The sequence below is a fragment of the Cinclus cinclus genome, chromosome 1 (genome assembly GCF_963662255.1).
Source record: "Cinclus cinclus chromosome 1, bCinCin1.1, whole genome shotgun sequence".
In the NCBI taxonomy this organism is placed as follows: Eukaryota; Metazoa; Chordata; class Aves; order Passeriformes; family Cinclidae; genus Cinclus; species Cinclus cinclus.
The window spans coordinates 36,229,856-36,249,590 of record NC_085046.1 but is presented as its reverse complement, the minus strand read 5'-3'; the positions used below and the strand labels follow the sequence as shown (position 1 = coordinate 36,249,590).

The following is a 19,735-nucleotide window of genomic DNA, read 5'->3' as shown; positions in this document are numbered from 1 at the left end:
TTTCTTGAGCTTCTGGCCAGCAGTGTTTTGAGATGATTTAGCTGAAGACTTCATTCTCAGGCTGTACCATACCTAATACCTGTCCTTGTCCTTAGCCCAAAGAGCCCGAGGTAGTCCATGCTGGCAGATGGCAGATAGAACAGCCTTGCTGATGTGATATGTTGTGAGACCCACGCTGAACTGTGCTCAGAAAGCAGTCCTGGTACCTTCGGGTAGAGGTTCCTTGAGTACTTCCAATATCCCCAGCAATACAAGGCCCTTCCAGCGTGGAAGTGGATCTCTCTACTTCTGGTCAACCTTGGAATTCTTCTCTTTACCTCAGCATTTTAAATATATTCTTTAAAGCTATCCTTTCAGTAGCTATTTGGAGCCTAACAAGCTATGCATATATGTTTGACTGATAAAATGGTGAAATACTGCCTACAGGTTTTTTTCTTTATAACTCCTAACCATAGATTTGCCTTTCTCTCATATGCTGAGCACTGGCTGAAAGCTGTCCACAATTCCATCTCTTTCCAGAATGCCATGAGACTATGGAAACCGTTGATGTATACATATTCATTTATTGTTTCTTTTCTTCCCATGTAGTTACTGACACAGAATTTCACTTTCTATCCACTTTTTAAATGAGGACAGGTTCCTCGTAAGGTTTTAAACTTTATGTGCCAGCAGCATGATAATTTTTGGCTTCACACAGATTCCATCTCTCCTACCCAGGCTCAGCGTTTCAGTCACTAAGGTTGTTGTACTCAGTAACTTGTTTAGGCTGTGGGACTTGATAAGGCACTTAGAATCATACCAATTGCATATTTTCACAGCAAGTGACTCCCATCACATGCTGATTACACTATTTGCAAGGGATTAATGCTACCTCTGTGTTAATAGTGGGAGTCATTCAACTCCTAGAGACAGAAAAGCATGCATCAATAAGGAAAGCATTGCAATAATTATGAAGCAATAATTTTCTTACTAACCATAAGTGGCAAAAACGTTTTTTATGGTTGTTATTAGAAGTGAAAACAAATGAGTTTATAGTGAAGATAAGACACCATCAGAGCACATGTCAGTAGTTTATAACATAAATAAGTGAATGACATTTGTGGATTCTGCTTTCCAGTCTCCCAATACTTTCAGGAAAGAAAGCAATCCCGAGCCTTAGCAAATTACATTGTTCACCAGGTGTGCCTCTACACATATGTGATTATTTTCTGTAACCTTCCCTCTTTTCTTATCATACTCAGTTCACAGCTCATTATGTTGGAAGAGACAGCTCATTTTTTAAAAACTCCCATCTGTTTCTCTCTAGTTCTTCAAAAATTTAGGTACCTGACAGACTTGACTTTTTACTTCTTTTTATGGCTGATCTTAGAAAAAAAACTTCCAAGCATAAGCAGAAAGTCACTTTAATACAACTGGCTTATTTTTGCCCTGTTCTTAACAAAAGAATTCCTCATCTCCCCAAATACAGTGAGAAATCTTGTTCTAGAAAAATCCTGAATTTCAGGGTCTATTTCCTGCTGCTTCTACATGTGCCTTCCTGTGTAATGGTAATCCCCTCCCCAAAATAGCTCTTAAAAAGGATGCTTGCAAACTAATTTAATCTCCCCTTTATTAAAAAAAGTGGTAATACATATTTTGACTCTTACTGCTGTCCTTCTGGTTGTTTTTCTTTCAAGTGAAGACAGGTATAGTACCACAACCATCAGACATGAAAATTAACAAAAGATTTTCTAAAAAAAGAAAAAATAACACAACGCTTCTTTGCTAAGCTTAACATTGGTCTCCTAACAGCTTAAGACTTCTTAAAATCTTGTGAGGGAAGGCTGCAGTAAAAGAAAGCACAATCAGATACAAATGTCTCTGTAACTCTTTTCTGTTGTGTTTTTATAAGAACATGAGGCTTCAGTAATCCACTTAAGGTTAATAGAAAGTGGAGGCATAACCCTTTTCTTGTCCTGTTTGGGGGAAAAAAAATAAAAATTCTAGGTATAAATCAGAAATAGAAACCCTAACAATTTCTGACAAACTTTCATAGGTATATGCTGTCTTAGCAATGCAGAAGAACTGGAAAGCCAGCTTTACTGACTAAATTGACATCAAAAATATGTCTGCTCTCCTTCAAAGCAGTTAATCAAATCTTAGAATAATTTAGGTTTAAAAAACCCCTTAAGATCATTAATTCACAATCACTAATTGTGAATTCCACCACTAAACCATATCCCCTAGTACCCCTCCAATGCATCTTTCAAATACTTTCAGAGGTGGTGACTCGACCACTTCCTTGGGCAGCCTGTTTCAAGCTTGATAATGCTTTTGGTAAAGAAGTATTTCCTAAAATCAGGATAGTCAGAGCATAGCGTTAGATAGTGTAGAATACTTTATGGTTTAAAATGATCTCATTCTCCAGGTAAAGTCTGACACATTTATACAATCAAAGAACGGTTTGTGCTGAAAGAGACCTTAAAGATCATCTAGTTCCAACCTTCCTGCCATGGGCAGGGACACCTTCTACTGGACCTGGTTGCTCAAAGCCCTGTCAAACCTGGCCTTGGACATTTCCAGGGATGCAATATTCACATTGTTCCAGTTCTCAGCTGTTCCAGTGCATCCCCACTCTCTCAGTGAAGACTGAGTACCCTGATATGACCCAGAAGCACTGTCCTCACTCCATAGCAGACAACCTGTGGCATGAGAGAGACCATGAAATGCATATATTTCCAAATACCAAAATGAACTAACTTGCCCTGGCCAGAAAGTTTGTACTTTATTTACAAAAAAATGTCTCAGCCTTGGTAGTTTTTCCTCATTCTTCACAGCATTAATTTGTATCCCTTCAAAATAACTGCTTTCACTTTTGTCTTCATGCATTACTTAAAACCACTACCCTCTGGTCTGATACATACCCAACATATTCTTGTATGGAAATGTCTGATCATAGGTCATTAGCATTGAATATTTTCAATGCAAATGTGCATGGAAACAGAATAGAAAATTAAGCATTTCATTCATACGACACAGGAGTATCTGAGAGATTTGCCTGTGTTTACCCAATACATAGAGAAAGAATAAAAGCAACCTGCACCTATCGAATTTACCCCAGAACAAAATATACTGGCAGTATGTGAATGAAATAAAGAGGAATGATGAAACATAACCTGGGATTTTAGTTATGGAAACTACATTTTTCCATGTGCATGTTACATGCACAACTGAGTAACTTCATTCAGAGATAGTAGTTCTACCAACAACCAATGTGACAGAGTTATCCTAAAGGCTCTGAGGCTGCAGACCTGGATTTCTGAGCAGTATTTCTGCAGTACAGTAGCCAAGGAAAGACAAGTTCACCACTAGGGACAGGACTGTGACTCTTCACTGCTTTTTATATTTTCACAAGAATTTTAGCTCCATGCTCAAAATTATATTTCAGTGCCAGATACTTGATTGCCACCACTGTCCTGTTTGCTTGGCGATTGGGGTTGTTAGGCTTAGGGTAAGATTGATTCAGGCACATTGAATATCCTCTTCAAAGAGCGTTAATGTGACTATCTCAAGTCATGATGTGCAATAACCCTGTCTGGAAAAAAGTAGGAAAGATAGTATAGACATAGATCTCTTCAAACACTTTGCAAGGAAGAGTCCTGAAGAAAAACAGTGAGTTCCAGACTCTATTGTGGGTGTTCTATGTGAAAATTCTAGATTGTAGTTGTATTTAACAGTTTAGTGTACACTTTTATAAATATATTCCATAAAATAATGAGATTACTTCATTTTAGCTATTTTGAGAGATAAGGCAGGAGTGAGTATGAGAAATAAAAGATAAAATTTTTATTCTACTAGCATTTTACTCAAAGGACTAGATAAATTGGCACAGTAGATAAGAACTTGTCATTTATTTCATTGTTTACAAAATTAAAGTCAATCATGAGATGAAGCAGCAAGTAATGCCAGCTCCCATCTAAGAAAATTTATCAAAGAAATAACATGATTTTGATTGTGTAAACTAGATTTCCTTTACAACAATAACAACACCAACAACAGAGTAGAACAGGACAAATGGACTCCACTGCTAAAAGTTTTCCAGATACAGACAGACTTGAAATCCATGATGCTGCTCCATACACACAGGGGAAGGAACACTGTGGATATGCAAAATAACCGGGTTAATGCTGTGATTTTTAATGAAGGCTGGACCCTTCCCTGCTCAAAACACAGTGGTATATTGTCATACCTGTGTGATCTCTCCTGCTGATCTATTCTGAAATCAGGCAGGGAAATAAACCTCCCCCATTACCTTTCCTGTGTATATCTTTATGCTGTCAAAACCACACAACCCAGTCACACAGAGAGATGTTTTCACCTGGAATATCATACAAGTATTGAATTGTTCCTTTTTGAGCCTGGTTCAGTGAATGACTTGTTAAAGAATTTGTTCACCATTTATTTGTCTTACAATTCTATTTATAAAAGGCTCCCTGTAAGAAGGGCAAGAAAGTTTCTTTCTACCTTCTAATCCATGTCTTGAGAAACCCTCATCACTTGCATCATAAAGTAAGGAATACCACAACAGAAGCTATGGTCTTTGAATAGGCCCCCACAAATAACCCATGTGCAATAAAAAAATATACAATGAAGTCTACAGGAAACATAATGGTTTTAAATCATATCCAGTATCACTGACACAAAACACATTTCATACGTAGACATCCAGAAAAAATAAAACCACCAAGGAAATTCTGAAGGAGACAACTGGGATAAAAGCAATTCAGAATGAACGCAGAAATCCCCTTCTAAAGCCAGATTATATGGAAATTTGGTATAATTTTTTTCTAGGCTTTTAAAAATCTAGCACATTTTCAGTTATTATTCGAGGGGCAGCACACCAGAAGTTGCCAATAAAGAGAAGACTGAGAAAAGTCTTCTTTGGTATTCATGACAGAATAAAAGCACTACCATGGGCAAGAGGCTGCAGGAGTTCTGTTGGTTTTATGACACGTCCTTTCTGTCAACAAGAGCCATGACTTCACAAAATTGTTCATTGTATGGTGGATCCAGGCTAGCCTCTAGCTGCTTTTTAAATTCTGTTAACTGATTAATTGATTCAATAAGAAGATGCACCTAACACACATACCAGCTGTAAACATTATTACAGAATATTTTTTAAATGGGCAGATTTTACACAGAATCAATGGTATGATTATCATAATTTTACTATTATTCCTTCAGAGAAAATTCAGCTTTGGACAGAAAGAGAAAAGAAGCAATATCACACATTACTATTAATGTTTTTAAGAATTAGAAAGACCTTTAAACAGCTTATGAGATAAAAATCCTTAACCACATTTTGGTCTGCTGTTTCTTCCACAAGGAAGGAAAAAAAAAAAGGTGTGATGAAACAGACACACAATGCCAAAAGAAAGGTTCTTTCTCCTTTTCCATTTCGGTGGTGGATGGGAGTACACTCCTAAATACATAAATACATTTTCTTTTTTAGATGCCTGTATTTAGGTCTGTCTCATAAAACTCAGAACTGGGGAAAAAATTCCAAAAACATACCTTTCTTCAACTACTTCCAGGAGGCTAAGTTTTGGCTGAAGGACTCTGAAAATGAATTACTTTAAACTAATTTCTCATCTATTAATACTACTGCCAAAAGTTACAGAACTCTTATAATGAAGTAAAATATTCCAACTCAAAAATAGCTATTTCATAATTGTGTAAAAGTAGTTTATTTGCCAGGTTTCCACTGTTATTTCTCTAGAACTGTCTCACAAATTAGAAAATTGACATTTTTATTTTGTCATCAAATCTGAGATGTGTCTATTGAATCAACTGAAGTGAGTGAGCATATGTTGTTCTTACAGAATAAAATGTGTTGAATTTACAGCTGGGTCATCACTCACTTCCAGCTGTTTTTAAAGTGACTGTTTTTTCCTGGAATAGATTGCATTTCCCACAGCAAATTTTCACAAGGCTCATGAGACAATGATATGCTCATATATCATTATGGACAAAAACATAACAGTAATAATGAAGGGAATATTTGAAATCTTTTTCAAGAACCCCTAGAACTTAAATAATGCCAACTATTTAAGTTGCCAAGGAACTTTTCGTTCTCTTCAGCAGGTATTAATATCTCTTCCTCTGCAAGTGTGTTGTATTTAAGGACAAAATATCACAGAATCTGAGGGTTTTCTTCTTTTCCTTTAATTCCATAAATTTAAACATGTATTTTATTTATTGATACTTTTCCCTCCTTTTTTATATTCAGAAAAATATTATGATAATTTCAAAGTAATTAATTGCAAAAATAACTTCAAAAATTTTGCACAGATTATGATGTTAAAGTACACCTTGCTCACTCAAGTGAAAATAATAATATATGTAACCAAACAATTGCTATCTTGTAATGAAAGCATGTCATTTGAGAATGAAGACTTGTTTTCTTAATAGATTTATGTACAATACAGAACTAGATAAGTCACCCATAATTTTTTTTTGTCATCAATGAAACTTGCCCTGAGTTAAAACAGCAGGGGGAGGGGAAATAGATTTTTTTAAAAATGGTTTTTTAGACTTAAGAAATGTATAAGTTCAAAATCCTATGATGTCTGTGTGTATGTTCCATGTGGTGATTGAAAGACCCAGACAGTTTCTCTGATTATCCTTCAAGGAATGAGATTCTCAGACTCTGAGAGTGTTTGGTCCTAAACTCAACCAGTTTTAAAATTTTAAGTATGCGGTTTAGTTGTAAACCCATTCTTTCTACAACTATGAAAAACTCGCTTGTAATAGATCTTACTTGCTGTGTCTTTATAGGACCTCAGAATTGCTCTGAGAAGTTACAGCATGCCCTATAACTGCTATTACAATTAAATTCTGCAAATGGCCCACGGCCTCCTAAATGTGTTTCTGAACACAAAGTACACATGAAATATGCATTCTAGTCCTCGTGGTCTCTTAATAAAATGTAAGATACCAGGCTGGGTCTAGGCCAGTTAAAGCCTTTAAAGATACTTCTCTGTTTACAGATAATTTTTTTTCTCTTAGAAATAAGAAAGGTTCCAAATTATATAGGAAAGTTGTCAACTGTCGGACTCGTTAAAAAATCACCTACCACACACACACAACTCTGAAAAGTTCTTCAGCAACATATATACGGAACATATTCCTGTTTCTTCCATTCTTTGTCTTGTCTGTCTTACATGGCTGAGTTTTTAAACTGTAACATGAATGTCTGAAGATATTTACCAACAATCTGCCAGCAAAATGAAAAACAAAACAAAACAGAAACACAAACAAACAAGTTCTCCCTTCTCCCCCCACCCTGAAAACTTTGTTTTCTAAGGAAAATCTGGAAGCAATGGCATAAATTCATCTAGGAACTGGTGAGTATGAACTTTTTGGTTGCTAATGTGTATATTAGCAACCAACTCTCAACCTTCCAGGATATCCCAGAATACAGTCTGTTGCTCTGCATTTGCTCAAGAATCAGACTTTGCTTTTCTTTTTTTCTCATTTTCATTCTACATATATCACAAAGAACACTTTTTCCCTCAGCTCCAGAACAAGCCCTGTGCCCCTCTGAGAGCTGCTGGAATGAAACTGCCACATGCATTTAACACTTGGTGCAAGGCTAAAGCAACAGCTACAAAGATTGATATTGTCTGTAAAGATTCAAGGCTCAAATACAACTTGTTTGCTTGGATAAGAAGGTGAAAAGGTGAGGGGGTGAGCATCTACGTGCTCACAAATGCAAAAAGGAACAGGGAGAGGAAGGTAGCTCTATTGTTGTCCCCTAAGTATTTAAAGTATCGTTCACAGACCAGGAGGAAAGGAGTTTCTCTCTAATGATGGCACAAGATTTTCAGACCCTTCTTACTCTGATGGTGAGCCAGAAGCAAAGTCATTCTAGGGAGGATGTAATTGAGACATTGCAGAATAAAGGATATTTGTGTACTGCTTCCTCAACACTTTCTTCCTTTGGGCAGCGGGAATGTTGGAGTAAAACTCTGCTTCTATCCCACCTCCTCCATTGATAGAACTGCATGCTGCCTGTGCATCTTTAAGCATTTTAACTGCTTTGGTTATTATAAGTCTAACCATACTGTATGGTTATATTTCCCATCCCAACATACTGCCTCCTGACAGGTATAAAAAGCTTTAAAATGAAAAATTGTCTCCTGAATATTCACTGCAGTAGCTTGAGCGATCATGAAGTAGCTGAGACAGTAATTAAGTAGAATAAATCAAAGTGCACATTGCAGAATTTCTTACAAGAGACCAGTGCTGCTCCAAATAGACATTTTCAACATAAAAAATCTGGAATGTAAAATGTTTGGCACATGGTATTTCACTTCTGGCACACTGAAAAGAACAACTCCTCCCTCAAATGATGCATAATCAAAATAAATCTGCCTCCTCAGAAATTCATATGGACCTAAGGATAATGAAGAAGCTAGAAAAAGCCAGACAGTTGAACCATAACTTACATCTCATTTTAATCTGTGGTGGCAGAAGGTGTAGTCCAATTTTTAATTCAAATTATTTTCAAGAGTGGAGGCATCTTTGCCAACAGGCAGATCAACCTAAAACATGAAATTCTGTTTAAGAAAAAACATTTTTTTTTTTTGCTTTGTTAGGAGTCAAACACTGGAACAGACTGTCCAGATAAGTTGTAGAGTCCCCATCCTTCATGCTATTGAGCACATATCTGCATGTGTTCGTGGGCAATTCATTCAGTCAGACCCTGCTTTGAGAAGGGGACATTGGACCAGATAATCTCCAGAGATTCCCACCTCAAATATTGTGTGATTCTGTGGTTACTATATATTGCACACATTTTTATAATAATTCTGGAATAAAGTTGAGAAAATCAGTCCTAAAAAAAAGGACTTTCAAACAAAGATTTCAAAATTTTCACAATAAAAAAAACAAAACAAAAGCAAACAGTTTACCAATAAAGACTAAAGGAAGCTTTGTGGAATGAGTCAAATTGATCAGGAGAATTTTAGCCATGACTATAGCAGTGGAACTCTACATCTATGAAACCTAAGTTATTCCACATTAGCACACAGATTAGAAATCTAAAAGTAGTCACAGAATAATTTAATTTCTTATTTTCCTGCCTGGATTCCTATATTCCTGCTAAATTCCAGCATATGTTCTAGTGTCATATGCAGAAATGAAAAAGCACTGACCCATCTATACCATACTGGAGTCCAGATTTGGAGAATAGAATTTTCAGTTTAATCACTTTTCCTCCAAAAGGACAGTGGAACTTTGAAGTAGTTTACCAAAAAGTAGTTCATTGTAAAATAGAATGCTAAAATAAAACTCCCATAAAACTACTTAAGAAACAGTTTATTAAAACAAATAAAGAAACAAACAAACCTTTTCCTGTATACTGAAAAGGCCATCAATTTTTTTAAAGTCCACAGTTTTAAGAAGAAAAGGTGGTGAGTTGCTTTTCACAACAGCAAATGATTACAGATATCATTAAGCAGATGGAAAGCAGAGAATATTTCTACAGTAAACTTACAGGTAGGGAGGGCAAAAACATATCTTATTAGAAGTAAATTAGCAATACTGAAGAACGGAAGCCTTTAAAGATATTGTCAAATTGAATTAAAAACCAAACCCAAACCAAAGAATTGCGAAAGTTGCTGACTGTCATAGCACATCTTAAAGACTCTCAAACTTCTTAGGCATGTGCTTTTCCATTTTTCTTACATGAAAGTCTTAGAACAAAGCCTGCTTCTCCCATTGGTTGATAGGGCTCTTTCCACTGGAAACTTTTATACAGAAGAAAAGCAGAAAAAAACTCTGTTAAATTTGTATTTAGAATGACACATTCAAAAGAAAAGGTCACAGACGACATCTGATATTTGGGCTGGGTAAAGGAAAATAAGGTAAAAAAGCAGACTTTTGCAAGGCACATTGGCACAAAGGACCAAGTGAAGTTGTGTGAACAGATGAGATAAAATTGATAGGAAAATGTCTGCAGAAAATCAAAGACAGTATTGGCTCCTGAGATTTGCAAAAGTAAATATGCAATGCACAAGAAGAAAGAGGCTGTAAAATCAGAAGATAAAGTTCAGGAAAGTGTCATTGTAAAAGTACAAGGAGAACAAGATTTTACTGAAGAAACAGGTAGATATCAAAGTAGGAAAGACGTGAGGAAGTAGGAATCTAGAGAAGGCTTTTGGAGGCACAACCAGAGACAGTGTGCTACCATAAAGTGCTGGTGGAATGTCAAAGGGGCAGATTCAGCAGACAAGGAACACTGAAGAATTGTGTTAGATAAGTCTTCTAAGGAGTTTAGAAATTAAAGTGAGATGGAATATAGCTATTAATGACTAATACAAACTATAAAAGTCAGTTCTAGGCAGAAAACAGAAGAGAGAGACTGAAACAAAAACACTGATAAAGGGGCCTTGCATGGGCAGAATAGTTTCACACTGAGAATGTTTGTATCTAGATTCTCCTTCCGTACACAGTCTAACCTCAAGAGATATGCTAAATAGGCAATAATAAACTGTGCATAGTGGCAATTACCTTGTAGCAATCGCTCAATGTCAACTACAGGTTTAAAAATTATTTGATTTTTGAAAGGACAAATTCAATAATCCTTGAAAAAGTAAATCAATCTCTGAACATTAAACAAGTTTTTTCATACATCCAAACAAAGCACCAGCTGAAGTTTTTGTTAATTTAAGGTGCATAGTACATTACTGATAGTAGTTGTGGTCTAAGTAAAGAGGCACCAATTATTTCTAGAAGTTAAACATTCTGAAATTTCAGATAACGAATGAGTTGCACAGATTGTACTGGGAATTTTTTTTCTGAAAATAACGAGAAGATATTCACCACTGGAGGATTAGTAAATCACTCCACACAGGAAGAATTTGAATGTTATTAAAAAGGAGCTGATATACCCCTACATTTATTTTTATAGAGTCAGGTGGATATACACAAAATTAAAATGCGGAATGTGAAAAAAATATTTTGACTAAATGGTTAAATCCTGTTTGTTAACTCACTCTATTTAATAAAACACTGTAATTGTCAAATCCCCACACTAAGCGCTACTTTCTGCTACCATGATGCTAATAATATAAAATGGTTGTCATGGTTTTAAAATTAGTATGAAGGGATGGAACAACCAAGTTTCAGGATGGTGCTCCAAAGAATACATCATGGAAGAAAGCCAAGTGTTGATATTCATTTCTTGTAACAACTGAATGAGCATTTGCTGGTGCAGCGTGACCCTGGGTAAGTGCATTGCACTGCACATGGCAGAGTTGTATTAATTTGTAAACGTGCTACAGGAAACAGGAGCAAAAATTCTGCTTAGATTTATAATTTGACATGAAACCATGTCAAAGACCATCTTAATCCTTCCTGAAATAACCACACAGCTACAAAATGTTTATCAGATAAACAATAGCTGTTATTTTGCACATAATCTGCAACTTACCTATTCCAGGTTATCTGGCATACTGAATGTGATTTCTCATTGAGTTTATCTTGAAAATTTGCATCACTTGTAAATAAATCTTTACCTTTTAGAGCACAGATGTTCTGACAATCTCTCACCTACGGGGTTCCAGGTTTTAATAAATTACTTTCCTAAAACTTTTCTAAGAGTAAGGTTTTCTGAGGCTTAAGGAGAAATAAGGTAAAATATTTTTCATCCTTTTGTTTCCTGTCTTTACTTCAAGAAGTAACAACTGGTTGAAATTGAATGTGAAGAAAACCAGGAAAATGTACTTGTGTACTACTTCAAAACCATTTTTCTTTCCTCCAGCTTAGAAATTTTCAAATATATTCAGTGCAAAAAGTGAAGGATGCAAAATCCACCCCTCCCAAACTTCTAATATTCAGGGCTGGAAAATTAAATAAAAAGGTGAAATTATTTGTGCAAACGTACACAAGAGGCAGACATCATAAACATAAATGTCGATTTATAAATATTAATCAGCACAAGAGAACATATTATTTTAAAGTTTTAAAGTACTGAAAGTTACTTTAGGTACTTAAAGATTTAAAGTACTGAAATTTCATAAAAGAATACTGAATTACACACCTCTGTAACTGAAATATAACTTTTGTTTGTTGAAAAATTAACATTCAAAACCAGAAAACGTTGAATATTAATTGTTCCTCTACTTTAGAAACCCACGAGGAGTAAATGTATTCTAAGGGCCATAATTATGTAGTTTTTGAGTTAGGGAGAGATCAATGGCTATCGCAGGATGAAAAATTTAAATAGACCCCAGAGTAGTACCACGGTGGAAAATTCAACACCAATGATGTTTTAAAGAATTCTGATGGCTACTCTTAGCGTCTACAGATAAACTCTAAACAGTTCCTTTCAGACTGAAAAATTACAAAGCTGAAGTGTTGGTTCATTATACCTTTACAAAATGCAAATCTGGAATAAGTTCACTGCCTTTGATGATGCGCAAGTCGATGCTCACTGACTTTGCTTTGTGTTAGCAAAATTTAGCAAACCTTGATTGCAGTACACTGTCAAAATTATTTTTGGAGCCATTACCATAAAAAAAATTTCCAAATTCCTGGAACAGAATATTTGCAGTGTTTCCTTTTAGACGCAAGAAACAGTGAGAATGTATTTCTTATACTATTGGATAATTCTGATGACATAACAAGTCATATAACTTAAAGTGTAATGAAAATGAGATGACACCAGAAAACAATGCTTATAAATAGGCAAAATAATTTTTAAAGCTCTTTTAAATTCTGCTCATTGGATTGGAAAACATTAAAAAAATACATTAATTTACTCTCAGCCATGCTGAAATCAGGTTCATAGGTGGACCTTTTGAAAACGTCTAGCTTTTCCAAAATACTAAAATATACCTCTGTAAATCCAGAAGGTAAATAAATTAAATCATCATATATAAAAAACAATTTTAATTTTTAGGACAAAATATTCGGTCTCCTAAATTCCATGTTTACAGAACCTGCAGCAATATGTAAATAATAAAAAGTCCAAACAGATTATTTATCATTCCATGTCATATATTAATTTCTTCTTTGGAAAACTAGGAAGTCTCTCCACTGAATAAGGTGCATGCAAGAGAATGCTCATGCAGGTGCAATTCTTAAAAACATAAATGTTGGTTCTTATCAATTCACACAAACCTTCCTTTTTGTCTTCTGCAGCAATCTTCGCTTTTGTGTCTGTTATATCTTTGAAAGAGGCCAAAAAGAGTACTACATCTCCTTTCTCATTCTTTATAGGAACAATATCCAGTAAGCACCAGAATGAAGACCCTGCAAGGATAAAGAATGAATTTAATTCAAACAGCTGTCTTTTAGCAGGGTGGGGGGTGGGGGGGTGGGGGGAGAAGTGAACTGCTTATTTAAGAGGTCAGTAGTCAGAGAGTCACAGATGTTCAGCTCATGTAAATCACTTTGCATCATTGGTTGAAGCTCTGTAATACTGCTTTCTCCAGATGCAAGACATTAATTTAAATGCAAAATTTATCTACAGGGATCATTAATAGAGCTTAATGAAGCTCCTTACTCCTCGGAAACCATGCTTCCCTTTGAACTCTCAACTGATGCTGCTTATTTCCTGGCATAGCTTTGACTTTGTTAACTTGGCATCTGAAGCATTCATGTCTGCTATAAAATCATTCTTCCTTAATTATCTGTCTCGATACTCATTAAAACTTCTTGACAGAAGACCTGATAGTCATAGCATCATTCCGCTAATTCAAAGGTATTTAAATTAACCAGATATCAGACTTACAGTAGAAATAAACTCATTGCATAGACAATAGGACAAGATATATAATATTGCACATCATCTCTAAAATTAATATCAGCTATCTTCTTTACTTTCTTTAATGTTCACCTTTTTAAAACTGAAGTTGGACAAAACTGAGTTTGATGTTTTTAATTCTTGTCAACCTCTTTTTATCCACACCTGCCACATAAATATTTAATTTATAATAAATTCATACTGTTTGCATCACATGTTCTGTTTGCAAGATACGTTGTTCAATTCCAATGACATAATTCATAAGTTTTCTATCAACACCACTAAGACAAAGAAAATACATAATACCTAGATACAAACATCCTAGATCTCACTCCCATCCATTCTGGGGTAACTCAGCCCAGTACCAGACTTTTGTCTCTCAGGTTTTAGGTATCAGTGCTACCTACTTCCATCCACCATCAGCCTACTAATATTATTTTTAGGAGATATAAGTACCACTAGAGAGTTTAAAATTTATTTTTTGTACATGTCTTTACATTTTCACAATCTGCTTCTTCACAACACATTATTTTTAGCATTCATTTCCAAACAAAAGCCTACGCAAATCCATAAAAAGAAGCAGGGCTAGTTCCCTGGACCACAGCTGACTGCTGCCAAATGATCATCTGGAGGGCTCCTTAGGAACAGCAAGCAGATTAGCCACTTCCTGCTGTGCTGTCTTCTGAATTTTCCAGTTTTGAAAAAGAACTGGGCACAAGAAGATCACATAAATCATAAGATTATATTAAGTTTAATAATTTAGATTTTCAAGTGGAAGTTCTCTGACTGCCTTTTGAACACTGTAGATGAGCATGACAGGTGAAAGAGCAGCTTTTCTTTTGAAGGACTGGGAAAGTCAAAGGTATAAAAATTTGTTTCAAAGGGAATTCATCTGGCCCTCTCTGTCCTGATCAAACTTTCCACAGGCAGCTTTGCGACTAACAATACTAGCTCAGCAATCTGGCAGCACTTCCACTTAAGGTATTTAAAGAAGGGACAGGGAGAAATTGGAACAGGAGGAAATAAAACTGGAGAACAGATAAACCTATGTAACGAAGTAGACTGGCTTTATATTTGGTTTAAATATTCTTATTTAGAGTTTTGAAGACAAAGCAAGAAAATATGCCCTTTTGAAAGAAGGTAAAACACATAAGAATCAGAAGTAAGACATTTCTATTGTTCTTTCTCCCACTTTGATTCTCCCTTCCTTTTTTTTTTTTTTTTTTTTTTTTTTTTTACAGATTTGACTCTATTAAAAATTCTGGGAAAAACAGCTCAGTAGTGTTACTGTCAGAAATGTTTCAGAGAGTCATCACTCTCCCAATCTGAAGTGGTCCATTCAAAGAGAAGCATTAAGAAAATTTACTGCTTAAAAATAGAGATATAAATCTTTACAAAATACCATCATAACTTCTAAACTTGCCAAAATCCTACTGGCAAAATTACTTTCTACTTGGTTGCATTCTAGCAATAGTTTCAGTGGGCAAAAAATCTCTCTCAACTCCTTTTAAACACCACCAAGAGGGCCAATGGTCTTTTAAGAAAATGCTTCTATCTCTTCCAGAGATGGAAGCATATCTTAACTCTTTTCAATTATTATATATCTTTTCTGCACACATAAACACACACACACACACACACACACACACATATGCACATTAGCCATTAAGGCCTGAAAGAAAGTTGCAGACATCTGCCATTTCAAACAAACCTAACTCAGTTACAGTAATATTTTCTGAAATGATAGATTTGTAGGTTTAATGGAGTTATTACAACATGGTTAATCTTTAGAGACAAAATGACTTAATATTTAATGGTTTAATGCATTGGCTTTTGTGTAATCAACGTGCATTTGAATTCTTTACAAGTGAACATTTGTCACTGAACACTGGTCACTGAAATTGTTCCATGTCCTGTCATCATTTAGTTTCTCCCAATCATAATTTCTTTCATTTTCTTTTCTCATTCCCCTTCTCTGTAAATATATCAGAAAATATTTTGAGTAAGCAAAGGAAACGCATAAAATATGGTGTGTGCCACTAAAGGAAACACACATCCAATACATGCACAGGCTACTTCTCTCCTGAAGAGTTTCAGGCTAATGCCTTGTGTGGGGGGCTGTCAGTCCTGGCTGTATTTATACACTGAAACTTTCAGAGCTCTGAATCTGAGGTGGTTGGTTTGGTGGGGGGTGGGGGAGGGGGGTGTTTTCATTTTGTTTGTTTTTCTGCTTTTTCTCTGAAAGGAGAAAATGAATATGAAGTTGTTTATGGACGTGGTGAAATGATCTGTTTTAGGTCAGGACTAGGTCAATATAAGGTTGTATTCTGTCAAGAAAAGAAGAGCTCTCTCCTTCACTATTGCAGAGCATTCTTGGAAAAATAAACTACAATGCAATCTGTTACGTAGCTTTTACTGAAAGCCATCATCACATAATTCTATAAACCAAAAGCAGAACTTTCTCCTCATCAAAAAAAGTAGTGCCCTATTTTGTTATGGTTATTTTGAATGCAGTCATCTGTGAGACAGAAATTCCTTCCCTGCTTCAGATGGTGCATACAAAGGTTTTCTGTATTGTCAAGAGTTGTCTATCAAAGAAATTTCTTTTGGAGGTTTATTTATATACAGACTCTTTTTATTGCTTCAAGCCACCACTCTTGGAGAAAGAGTCTAATCTTTCTCTTGCATTATGAAGTGAAGGGTCAAAATATATTTTAATATCCTCAAGGCTTATATAAGCACATCACAGAGAAGGAGAAAAGAAACCAAATGAAGCATAATCTTATCACAAGGCAATTTGGCTATAGTCCACCTTTTATATATACAAAAAAAAAAGAGTGCTTTATGGTCACTCTCTCAACCACCCTTTCTACCTTTCCTCATTTTGACAGCTAGAAATCTCTTCCCAGACTGCAATCAAAACAAGGGTCAACAGACCACAGCATTTAAAAGGGAGATTTTATACAAAACCCTGCCATTAGAATGCCAGAAGCCTTCAAAACCAAACACTCTTTTCACTAGAAAATAAGTCCTGCTTAAACCATGGGACAGACCAGGACCATTAGCTCTGTTGATGAGCTGTGTGCACTCACCGTATGATAACAGGTAATCTGTAGTCATGCCCACCCCATTCTGAGCCAAATAAAATACTCAGAATGGAAATATCTTTAGTGGATATTTGAGTATTGCAAAGGTTTCATAATAGAGATATGACGTGGGGTGATGGTCTACAAAGTTTACGTGATTTTTTAACAAAATAAATAAACTGCACCCATCTTGTTAAAATTTTATTTAATAGGTTTTTAGCCATACATTATCTAAGAAGCACTTGGAATTAATGTTCCTCATGCCAAGCTGTGGCTTCCTTTTGCTCTTAACAGTCTGGGAATAATTTTGTCCAGGAAGAAAAGCTTAAGGCTTCCTTTTACTTTTTGACTTGTGTGGTTGTACCCACTTCCAGACCTCCAATTCCTCAGGGCTTTTCTTGCCACACTGCTCTCCAGAGGGACACCGATCCAGTTTATACTGTCCCTTTCACCACTGAGGGGCCAGAAATAAGAAACACATGAATTTCTGTGCTCTATCTCCACTTTGTGGAACAAAGAAGAGGGATCAAGATTTCTTGTGAAGCTTGTAACATATCAAATTAACCAAATGTAATGATTCCTAGACTAAGAGCCCAAGTATCTGAAGAAAGAAAGTTCAAATGGTTTGCATGCTAGATATAAAAGTCTTGTTGCACAAAAGAATAGCTCTTCAAGGAATACTTATATATATGTGTAAGAGGGCAGAATTAGGCTTCACAAGCCATCATAAACCTGAAATATTTATTTTTGTTTAAGTAGGTGACTTAACAAACTAAATATTCTGTAGGGAGATGCAAATCAATCCTTAAAGAAAACTATTAAAACACATCACCTGTTTCCAGTGATTTATGTAGAAGACAAAGATAAAAATATTTTCATGTAAATATCTGTAATAACTTGTTAAAAACATTGGTGCTAAATCCTCAACATTTCAACAGTGTCTCCTCGGTGGTTACTAATTATTAGCAAGCTAAACCTGCTGCTGAATGCATCATAACAGAGAATGTTTCAGCCTGATCATTTCCACTTTTCCAGCACAGAAAGTGTGCACTTCAAGACCAACAGAACAGGATGCCAAAGACTTTGAGGAAACCAAACTCTCTCTTTCATCAGAATACCCAAAAATTCCCAGCCTCACTGATAACACATAATTTTGAATGTTATGTGGTTTTGGCAAGATGTCAACATTTTGTTGAGGAGAGCAAAGTGCAAAGAAAACAATGCTTAAAAAATTGCAACTGGACTGAACTGGAAAGGAAAGGAGTTGCAAGCAAACTATAGCCATAAATTCAAGTACTATCTGCTTTGCAAATATCATAACTTTGACCATGATCAATAGAGCTAATCCAAAAATTATGCTGCTTTAAGCAAATTACCAGCTCATTCTTCTCCATAATCTCTGTAAAAATCAAATTTATAAATTAACAATATCTATAATTTATTTTTCTTGAATTCTGCTATTGCAGGTACCAGCTTGTCTGCTACAACCTAGTTACATTCTTTGGTCAGAAAAAATTGCAAAACTAAGATCTCACATGGGATATGATGAAACTCACCTATATGGGAACAGGTGGTTGTGTTAATATTTTCATATGAGTGGTAAAGAAGATTTAGGAGCTTGTTTCCCCTACTTCTGTGTGACCATCAGGTCATGCTTGTATCCTGGAAATAAGTCTCCTTACAAGTTTTAATAGTCTATGTGAATCTATTCCAAAATGGATTTGTAATCCATTAACGCATCCAAAATGAATCCATTCCAAAATTTATTTGCATCTCAAAGCAGAATATGGTTGTGCCCCAAGAATTTGAAAGATGATAGTAAGATACTTTAATAACAAAGCAAAAATTGTATTTCAGTATGAATAAACAGGGAGTTATTAATCCTGTGGAGTTGTGTTAAAACTTGTTAAAAATAGCTCTCCAATCCTCTATATACCCTATGGAATACCATGTGCAATTATTCAAATCTATTACATCTCATCAGAGACACACAAATCCATCCCTCCATGTCTTACCAGCCTTTTCTGTGTCCAGCTTTAACCTATGCTCTGTTCCTTCTGCTGCCAGGCAATCCAGTGCCTCATATGCCATATGCCATACTGTCCAGCATGTCTAACTTTCTCTGCCATCACTGCCAGGATGGAGAGATGAAAAGAGGGAAAAGATGCCCTAAGAGAAGATCCTTTTTAACACAGCAATCTCCTATCCTTGCCTCTCCTGCAAAGTGTCAATGTTAAGAAGAGAGAAACTTAATTCACAACCCCAAAGTTTCTGTTTGTCACTTTTTTGGACACAGACTGTGGGTGTTATGGCAACTCCTAGTTTGAGTGAATGTCCTTTCCAGCCTTAGTGGAACAGTCTCTGTATGCAACAGCTAGTACAGTCTGCAGTGAATGTTTAATGCAAACCAGTTTATGAGCTCCATCTACATTTCAGCTTTGTTTACTTAGCTATCTGGTCTCTCCTTGTACTATTTTCCCTACTTAATGAAACCATTTCAAAATCCTCTGGTTATCCTGAGTCTTCCTTGAACAAAAGCAGAGCTAAGCAATGCCTTTTAATGCCATGTGAGATACATTATCCTTAAGCATACCACTTTCGTTTTGTCTGCCCTAATTTCCTTCTCCTATCTTCATCCAGATTAGAAAAGAAATCGACATTTGGGGAGATAAGTACTTCCCTGATGTAGTACATTTACTGGGCTGTAGTTATGACAATTAGCAAAACACACTGGATTATCTAAAAACTCAGTTAAGTCAGTGAGACGCATTTTGTTTAAATGCACAAAGCTTCAGGGCAGACTCATAAACATGATCAGTCTGCAACTTACTTTCCCTCCCCCTCCAATGATAATTTG

At 35.7% G+C, this 19,735-nt stretch overlaps 1 protein-coding gene across 1 annotated transcript in view; it reads right to left on the bottom strand.

The window, feature by feature from the left end:
• Window positions 1–19,735, bottom strand: part of KCNH8 (potassium voltage-gated channel subfamily H member 8) — a 174,186-nt gene that overhangs the window by 89,156 nt on the left and 65,295 nt on the right. The window contains exon 3 of the mRNA XM_062496214.1: window positions 13,168–13,299. Coding sequence (XP_062352198.1) covers window positions 13,168–13,299 — 132 coding nt within the window. The remainder of the gene's footprint in view (window positions 1–13,167; window positions 13,300–19,735) is intronic.